At 38.5% G+C, this 10572-nt stretch overlaps 1 protein-coding gene across 4 annotated transcripts in view; it reads right to left on the reverse strand.

Moving 5' to 3' along the window:
* LOC106458018 (importin subunit beta-1-like) overlaps positions 1-10572 on the reverse strand; it is a 109891-nt gene that overhangs the window by 34709 nt on the left and 64610 nt on the right. For all 4 annotated transcript variants that reach the window (XR_002610291.1, XM_013917467.2, XM_022384127.1 and 1 more), the window contains exon 10: positions 8803-9047. Coding sequence is in view for 3 of the 4 variants with exons in the window: in XM_013917467.2 (XP_013772921.1) it covers positions 8803-9047 (245 nt within the window). In the remaining variant the exon portion in view is untranslated. The remainder of the gene's footprint in view (positions 1-8802; positions 9048-10572) is intronic.

Consider the following 10572-nt stretch of genomic DNA (forward strand, 5'->3'; position numbering starts at 1 on the left):
AACTATAACAAGCACAAAATGGTTACAAGGTAGGTCCCAGGGACCGAGCCCAGGTTAAAAGAGTTAATATTTAGTTCTTTGTTGTTTTTTTTCATTTTAGTTGTGCCAAGCTTCATTCATCAAGATCTACTGAAATAATCCTAAATCACCAGTTTCCAGAATGACTCCCCTGTTGACCATTCTACACCCAGTACTAAAAGATGCTGAGCTGGCATGTGTGGCAGGTGTTAATATTAACTTTGCATATGGAGCAATCAACACTTTGACTCCATATATTCAGGGACGAATCTTTAGTAAAAATATATAATTAAAAAATATTATTTTTTGTGAACAAAGACTTGTAAGGTTTACTGAAAACTTGCCAAATTGTGTGAAGATAAATGTACCATATTAAAGGTAATAGTTTAGTTTGGGGTTACAAGGTTGGTGTAATTCACCAACCCTGTAAGAAAAAAATTTATATAAAATATATCTTACATTTAAGATACTAAATCTAAATATAAAACTTAATTTAAAATAGCACTTCTTATAAAATCAAATGGAAGCTTTTTTTAAAGTGCTACTGTAGCTACTGAATAACAAAGAGTTTACAAAAATCATGAAGATAATGAGTTTCCACAACCTCTGTCACACTAAAAACTTCACAACTTATTTTTATTTCTAATACTTATCCTTCTGATGAGAATTGTTCATTTGAAATTGAAATACAAATAAAATCTGTTATACAGCATTACCAAGGTCTTTTCAACATTTCATATTTTGTCATTTTACTTTCAATATATGTTAATGAAATGAACATTATAATGTATGTTATAATTTGAAATTTTATGTTATCTAAGTTATAAGTCTTTTGCTTCAAAACAAACCTTTCAAAAAAATACTTACACTGCAGTTTTCATGTCACGTGATCCACACACTATGAAAAATCTGGCAAGGTACATGAGTATTTATAAGTAAAGTACATGTGTTTTACCTACATTACATCTGATACCCAAAGTCTGTAGCTGGTTTGTATGGGAAACAGATATAAATTTTTGAACTACTGACGGGTGCCAGGCCTATCTTCTATACTTTGCCTTGAGAGCTACAACATACATGTAGTTAGAAGGCACAAGTGTATATAGTCGTTAGAAAGAGCTATAATCCACCAATGTTAATTAGAAATTGGCCCGCAGTTTTTCTCACATTGTACATGTAACTGTTGTTAGTATTGTTGTCTACTTGGTGAGTATAGCACTTATGGTGGTTTCTTATTTAAAAATGCTACAGTTAGACAGACAGTTAAACTGTATTGAGGTCTTACTTTTAAACATTAGTTAATTATGTATTATTTGTTTTAAAAGTCTTATTTGAAAGGTTTGATGATTTTTATAAGTTTAACTTCTTCTCACCTGGATTGTAAAAGTGTATAAAAAAGATGACATCATTTGCATGTGCAAAGCATTTGTGAAACGAGTCGCCGTATAATAACAATAAAGAGTTGAGGGCACCAGTTAACATATCCAGCATAAATAATAAAAGACAAAGAATTGGAGAGGAAAATTAAAAATAAAGTATAAATTAAAATATAAAGACATGAAATTACAACAAGTTTCAAAAGACTCCTATGAAGAGCTAAAAGGTATGTACATATTCCCATTTCTTAACTTTAATCACATTATTGAAGTGTATGTTGATGATAATAGGTAGAGATAGTGATATAGTAGAGAAAATGGAGTTATAATTTTCCTATATTGAAAATGTATTTCTGATAGGTACTTACCTCCTCTCACACATATAGCTATTTTCATTCAGTGCTGCATTTTCACATGGCACAAGCCTTACACTCCCAGCATCTTGATTCAACTGTGTCACACACAAAAATCATCATGTGACAACCCTCCACCAATAGGAGTATGACACTCTCTCTTCACCCATGTGACTCCCTCTATTCGATTTTACTGAATTCAAGTTTAAGCATAAAAAGAAGCACTAGTTTTCAGTGGGGAGGAAAGTGCAAGAGGAGGAAAGCACCTATTAGAAATATATAGAAAAATTATAACTTCCAATACAGTAAATTACCTTCTCTCAAATATATAGGTAGAATTCCACATTGAATAGATAGAGTGACTGATGCAAGGGATAGAAATAAGCATTCTTTGAAATTGCCCGAAGAACACCCCTGAACTGTGATCCCCATAGTAGAGGATCATACATGGGAGACTGCACTACTTCTGTACCAGATATAGTGTGCACCCAGTGAGGAAAGAGGTGTCACATACACAGGTAGAAAAAGGGAGGAGCAGAAACAAAAGGAGAGAAAAACAGTTGGATTGGAATCTGAACCACAGTATATCATAATCTCAATCCTGTTGAAGAAAGACTGCAGAAGAAACATCTACAGACAATAATGTGAGGGAAAGCTCAAATGGATATGCTCCAAGGTGTGGAATGGCTAGGGCACAACAAATCATACGTGGCAGGTCAACTCCAGTCCAAAACCAATCAGTATTGGGGATTTAACCTCCTATCCGTGATAGAAGCAGCAGGCTCAACACCATCTTCATCTCAAGTTCAGTATGTAGTGTGCAAACTAATCTACAAAACAAGCACATGTGTGCAAATCCACAAAAAACCATACATCCAAATAATGGCAGTAAGAAATGTGGCAGGTCACATCAAACTCAATCAGACTTTCACCACACTGCACAACAACATCCTTGGGCCAAGAAACTCCTTGAGGTGGAGCACAAAAATGAGAACAATGGTCTCATTCAACAATATCCTCCAAATATGATTGCACATAAGTTGGGGCCCAACAACACCTTCTAGATCCCACTGCATGAGAGTAGATGGCCTTCGATAAAAAATATAACCCCCTCACCCTCCACATAGAATGGCACAGAAGCTGGGTTCAACATCAATCTCTAGGACCCACTATGCAGAGATGATGATCATGAGATAAGTTGAGTGAGGAAGAGGAAACATAAGCAATATGTGTGAGAACTTATATTGATTGGTCCTGATCTGACCCCTAAACCAGTCACTGGGAAATGGCTTTATATGGATGGTAGGATGAAGGATCTCAAACGAAGCAGTGAACTGCAATGTGACAGATTAACTATAAATCAACCTCATCCTCTGGGGCCCACTACTTGGAGGTGGAACATATTTATTAGTAGACATGTGCAACATCATCTCCTCAGATAAGACCATACAGAATTGAACAGCATTGCAAACTTCCAGGTTCCATTGCATGAAAGGGGATCACCTCAATGAATAATATGAAATCTCACCCTCCGGACAGAACTGCACAGAAGTTGGGTGCAATATCCACCCTCGAAGCCCACCCTACAGAGAATAAAGAATGAGCACACAACTGGAGGACTATATGCCTGCTACACCAACAGAACACCACAATCCTACTCTTTGCTGAATGGACTTTTTAGTTTTTGTTATTATTGTATGATCACATTCAGGAGGATGCCTCCATCTTCCACCACCCTAACGGCTCAGAACTGGAAAGTGGCAAGGACTCCCATACTCCACTAGAAGAACAAGGAATTCCAACACCGGAGAGAGTGCAACAGGTGACCATAAAAACGGTTTTATGAAAAGCAGACTACCCCTAATTTATTCAATTGAAGGGACAGCAAGAATAGGAAGCCATCCTCTTTTGCTTTACTCATGTAAGTCTATGGGTTAGCACGGTCCAGAAAAACCTACTACTGATCTTGTGGAACACCCCACCTCAACAGTGTGTGCTTCATTGGCCATGGATATATTGTATTTTATGATTTCCTCATGGTTATAAAGTGAAGATTTAATACATATCAAGTATACCTGGACAGGTATCACTTGCCACAGAGCAGGACATGCTACTGAAAGAAATTAAATTGTATATAAAAAATATAGTTTACCCAGTTACCGCCTCACTGAAGTTTGAAGGCTGGCAACAAGTGGTAGATGAGCTTTTGAGGTGTAGTCCATGCGCCTGACTAAAGAATTTCTTCCAGCAGATGACAGAGGTGAGATGCCATGGAAAAGGTAAGATGCCTGGTCTGATGCGACAACACCTGGAATAGAGTTCAGGAAGAAGGAGACAAGGATGAATAAGCCAATTGCATCAAAAGCCAAACCCCATTGGTAATGATGGAAGGAAAAAAGATCACAAACAGAAGAATGTTGCCGGGAGATTAAAATGAGAAAACAGGAACCACGGAAGGAAGCCATGAAAGCAATGTAACAACAAAGAGCACATACAGGACATAGAAGTCTAAGGGAATAAAGGTAGGATACAGAAGGAAGAATTTCCCTCACGCCCTGCCAAAGTTTTGGGGAGGGAAGATCTATCTGGATAAAGAAGAACATAGGTGGAATGGCACAGAGTGAGTGAAACATCAATGGCAAAAATATCAATCCGACGATGCCCATAGGCTAAAAGAAGTAGGAAATGAGTTGTAAGGGACAAGTGAAACAAAAAACAGGAAGACAAATGTTCAAATGGATGTAGTGAAAGGCAGTGAAGAACCTCATTGACATCCCAATCTGGAAGGACCACCCGACGAGGAAGTCTACGAGTCTGAAAAACAAAAGGTGTGGGATAAGGCTGCTCGATAACCAGTAATGGATGAGAATGAAGTCCTATGAATGAAAAGCCAAGTGAGCAAATCTGAAATATGAGGAATAGTGGGTCGAGAAGGGGAAAAACCTCAACTCAAACACCAATAGTGAAAGACATTCCATTTGTTGATAGACTGTCAATGAGTAAGAGCAAATGGAACTTACTAAAAAGGATGCGACTCACCAAGACAATTTGGATCTCCTTGCCAATGACCTGATAAGTGCCAGGCATGAAGATAGAGGGTAAGAAGGGTGGGATTAATTACTGATGACAAAGGTTGACATAAAAGGGATGGAGTGAGAGGAAGAGGTAGATTGGAGCTGAGGTAGACAAGGAAACCATAGTTGTGTTGGCCATTAGCAATCAGCAGGAATTGCCACAGAGTGGTATGGATGATCGAAATCACCAGAGGATGAGGTTGGAAGAGAGGATAAGCATAAAGGTACTGTTTGGTCCAATCCAGGCTGAACACATTGACAGCCAAAGCATGTGGATGAGGAACCAGAGACCTAAAAACACGGTAATTTGGTATTGAGGTAAGTGGCAAATGCATCGAGCTGAGGAGTACCTTACTACAAACATAGCCACTGAAAAATCTGATGATTGAAAGACCATTCCACAAGATAAATTTTATCTGGTCTGGAAAGGCAATCACCACGATATTCAAGGCACCCAGAAAATGAAATGCAAGAAGATGTATCCCAAACTTGTGGGCCCAAGAAAGGAGATCCAAGGTTCGACCTCAGAGGGAACAAGAACAGGTGTCCCCTTGGTGATTGGTATAAGCCACCACCATAGAAGTGTCAAAATGGCTCATCACAAGTCAATTCCCTACAAGAGGAAGAAAGTGATCCAAAACACATTCTACTGACAGAAGCTCCAAGATGCTGAGATAGTAAGACTTCTTGGCTGTAGACTATTGTCCAGAAGCCTCTTGATTGACCTGTGCCCCCCAACCATGGAGTGAAGCATCTGTGAAGAGATGCAAATCTGGATGTGGTGGAGAAAGTTGTACACCCTATGATGTGTGGGTCTTGTTTAACCACCACCACTGATTGTTGATGAGGAAAGGTGGAAGGGTAATGGGAGAATCTAAAGGATCCCAAGCTAGATCACACTGGTCATGTAGAGTCCATTGAATAGACTGCATATATGCCCAACCAAGGGGACAAGTGCACTTTCGTAGAAGCCCATGTCCACAAATGCAGTAGAAGATCATGAGCAGCAAGGGTGTGGAGAAATGAAAGCTCCATCTAATGGAGTCGAGAAGGAGAAGGTTAGGCCTGAATGAGGTGGGTGTTCAAAAAAACACCTAAATGGACAAGATATTGGGTATGTAACAAGAAAGACTTCTCCAACTTGATATCCAATCTACTCAAGTTGCTTCTGTCAGAAGCAGATGAGCGTGTTATGAATGACTTCAGTTCGGAATGAACTAACAAAAGCCAATCATCCATGTAATACTATAAACACAACCTCCAAGCATGCAGAAGTTGGGCAATTGTTTCAACTACCCGACAAAGGGCATATGAAGCCAAAGTAAGCCCACAGGGCAAAGTGGGAAACTACAACACAATCCCATGGTGGACAAACCGAATATAGTGTCTAGACTGATGAGAAATAAGAATATAAAGATAAGCATTTGAGACATCTACCTTGGTCATCCACATTCCTTGAGAAAAAGCCCAGCTTAGTGTAAGAAAGGACTCCATAGTAAAATGGGGAAGATCCAAAATCAGTTGAAGCAGGACAAATCGATCATAGGATGCAAGACCACAAATATCTTGGGTACCACAAACACCCTGGCGTAAAAACCTGGGGAATGATGGCTCGATAGCTCTCTGATATAGAAGAGACTGTACCATCTCAGACAGACATCGACTGATAGTAGGATCCTAAGGTAACGGAAAAGATATGTGTAATGGAGACAATAAGGAAGGGGAGAGGAACTGGATGAAAAGTGCTTCAGACATAACCTGGATAACTGAAGGATTGATAACGAATCCCCACCATAGTGTAATAAAATTGGCCAAATGAGCCCTTACTGGACCAGAGCCAACATGATAATAATCAGTATTGCTGATGCCGATGAAACCTACATTGAGAAACATGATGAATGGTAGAACTCATAGTGGTAGGAATAAGTAAAGGACAGGACGGTGCAGGATGTAGAACAGTAACAGGGAATTGCAAAGGCTCAGAATGAGACAAACAAGCAACCAAAGATGAAAGGGTTGAATGTTGCATCACATTCTACACGTAATTCCAAATTTTCAGGAATATCCCAAAATATGGACCAATGGAGAAAGGGAGCCATCTACAAGTCCCAAAGGTAAGTGGATGGTATACAAACCTGGGAAAAGCCAGCATCTCTCCCCAGAAGATACCAACAGCAAAAAAAACCACTTGTGAAGGGAAAGAGCTGAAGTGGATCATCACGCCAACATAGAGGAAATGAGGGAGCATGTATCCCCAAAAATCCCTCAGAAAAATGGAGGAGTGCTCCAGAAAGGAAGAGTATGGTGGACAAGTACCATAGGAGAGTTGTAAGGGTAAGACAAAGGTGGGGAATTGAAGGCAACCTGATGTCAGGAGAAAGAGGGAAAACAAAATAATGTGAGGAAGGGGTGTCATGTAATAAGAAAGGAACAGGATTATAAGAAATTGGGAAAATGGATGAAACAGAACACACCTGGGAAACCATGTCCAAAAAGGCAAAGTTAGGCCTAGCTTGGGAAGGAGGAGGAAAAAAGCTGTCAAAATCTTTGTTGTCATGAACATGTTTCGCAAATTTAGGAGGAAGTCTAGCAATATCAGGAGAAGGAGGTCATCTCAAATAACGATCAATCACCCAATGAATGAAAGCCAAAAATTCCTTAGTCACGTTCCCCTGATCTGAAGCCTGTGTAATTGTGCTGGAAGTAAATGGAACTTCTGAAATGATAACATGAACTTTGGAATTCATCATGTAATGAGAAAAAAACAAACAACAACAAAGGTAAGTTTTCGCTTAAACCTACAGAAATAAACTGTAGTGAAAATTATTTCCACTTCATATGAAATATTAAATAAAAAAACACTTAAAGAAAGCACAGTAAAAAAATGTCTGCACTAGAGTACTGCCTAACGAGAAGTGATAGTTCAGTAGACTTGAAAAGAGGAAGTCACATGCATTATGAAGGTGTCGCACTCCTATTGGTGGAGGGTTCTTGCATGATGATTTACATGTGACATGCAGTTGCAACTCGATGATTGTGGGATATGTGGAAGTACGAGGCTTGTGGTAATGTACCGTATTGGAAAAAAATTCTAAACATTTACATTAAAAATCTTTTGATATTCATTTAGAAGGATCTGGAGATTTTTGCTAATGAAATCTTCATATAAAAATCACCTTGTAGGTGAACTATTCAGAGTCAGAGTGCAAATAACTATATCAAATAATGAACTGTTTATTAGAAATAGTAGAAAAAGAACTTTTAAGAATGTTCTTGTAAAACTTTAAACAATTTCATGCACTAATTTTACTTTTGGAAAGAAATACGACAAGAGTGACGTTAGCTGCCAAGAAACTTGGCAGCTGTATCGAATAGGGTTAAGATACATATTTGAAAAGTGAGAATTATCCATAACTTTGTTGCTTCTCACAACATTCCAGCACAACTGACAAGATTGTAAATATAATGCTTAAGCCAAAAATTCAAACATACAAAGATTTGCAAAACATTCCACAAAAATGAATTAATTTTGATTAAATATACACGTAGATCTAAACACTATGTTTCAGTCAATGTGGGCAATGTTTAAGCTGTATTATTGAGTGAAAAATCAATTAGTGTGAATCTTCTTGACATATTTTTGCACAAACATTGAGAAAAAATTTAAGAATTTATAAATACTTAAATAATAGGCATATACTGATCATCTAACCTTTGGCCTTAAATGTGCCTGGAACAAGTTTTTATCATTTTACATCAATGACACTGAAATTCATTACAAATTAAGGAAAAAATGTCTATTGAAGCTGCTAATATCAATCAAAGCTTATTATTACTCTAAATAATTCAGTTTAAGGCTGTACTTTCTGAAAAAACAAAACAAAAAAAAACATTATTATTATAATAATATTCTAGAATATGGTATCATCAAACATTATCAGTTACAAAGGTCAAATAATCTGAATTGAAATTCATACGTACCCAGCATACATTAGATGCAACTCTTGGTTCAGCTGAAAGGCCTTTTACCAAGGTTTCGAGAAGAGGTTTAAGATAGTTTTCATTTATTACTGCTTCAGAAATGAGCTCACACACACGACCAATGGTCCATGCAACTGTATCCCTCACCACCACACTCTGGTCAGCCATAAGCTCTATTAGCATTGGCATAGCTTGTTCCACAATGGGTTTGAGCTGACTAGGGTCTGGTCCTTCAAGTATACAACCTGAAAATTTGAAAAAAAAAAAATGAGATGATATTTCAAACCTATGACAAAAAGTAAAAATCAGAATATTCATATATGTTATCAAGCCTACATCATGGAATAGACAAAAGATTCTTTAGAAATGCATGATTATTAAGTCAACATTTTTCTAAATTGAAAATGTATTTCCAATAATACTTACCTCCACTGACACTCATAGCTATTACTTGACTGCCAGGGTTTCAACCTTTGCCCATCTAAGCATTTGTCTGATATCTTCTCACTTGCCCCAGTCTTTCATACTCCACTCAATTGCCCTTGGTAATATACTCTCCACCTCTGTCAATGTGCCCTCTATGTATATAAGCACCTCATTCAGATAACTTTTTCCTTTTTCGAGACTGATACCCTCCCAGTCTTTAACACCGACATTTAGTGGGGAAGAAAGCTGAAGAGTGTCAGCAGAGGTAAGTATTATAGGAAATACATTTTCAATTTAGGAAAATTTTAACTTCCAAAACGCACTTAACTCTACTGCCACGTATAGCTGGAATCCGACATTGAGAAGGTGAAGGGCACTATCAATACAGAAAGCATCTGCATAGACCATGGGTGTACCAAGATAAGAGTGGTGCCCGAGTGGGGGAACTGCACTACATCCAGAACAGGTATACTCTTCACCCTGAACTTAGTTCCTGTATCAAGGGTGGAATAGTACATAAGTAATCAACATTATAGGCCAGCCCCAACCAGATAGCCAAGGTTCCACAATTTGGGGTTGGAACTAAAGGGTCCCTACATCCCATGTTGGTGGCTATAGCAATTGGATCCCAACTTGTAGTGACGGCAGCCAAATCATTGGAATTATGACAAGAAAGTAAACAACACCGAAGCCAACAAACTTTGTCCTCTACCTGAAGAAGTTCGAAAGGCAAGAGCCCAGGTCCAGAATGAGGGGATTGTGTATGCCTTCCTCAACCAAAGGAACAGAACTCATCCGGTCTAGAATTATGAACATTCATTCTCACTCCCTAACAGAGTGGGCAAGGACCATTCCACTTGCCTCCAGATTTATGAAAAGGACATGGAACAACGTGTTCAACCAAGAACCAAGGATGGGACCACTCTGCATTCAGAATTAAGAAGAGATAGTGCACCACCTTCCATGAACAATATACTAAACTAATAATGATAAAAAACAAGGGCTATGCACATCCCAAAGAGATAGCTTATCATAAAATCTGAGCCGGTAATCCACGGACCTGCAGGAAAACACTCTAACACACTGGAGGATAAGCCTCTGTCCAACACACTAGTGATTGGAAACTGGGTGTGGTAAGGACTCCTTATCTCCACTAGTACAATCTAAGGAGTAATGTGCATTGGGGAGTCCTGAGGAACAGTGCTCCGGAAACATTGCAATAGGTGAACTTACTTACTTATACTCTGGGTGGTAATTTTGGTTACGTCCTTTCAACCTCAACGTGTTTGAGGACAACAAGGGGTGTTCAGAAGCTTTTTTCCACTTCTCTTCAACCCGCTGCTT

This window comes from Limulus polyphemus, unplaced genomic scaffold (genome assembly GCF_000517525.1).
Source record: "Limulus polyphemus unplaced genomic scaffold, Limulus_polyphemus-2.1.2 Scaffold404, whole genome shotgun sequence".
Classification (NCBI taxonomy): Eukaryota; Metazoa; Arthropoda; class Merostomata; order Xiphosura; family Limulidae; genus Limulus; species Limulus polyphemus.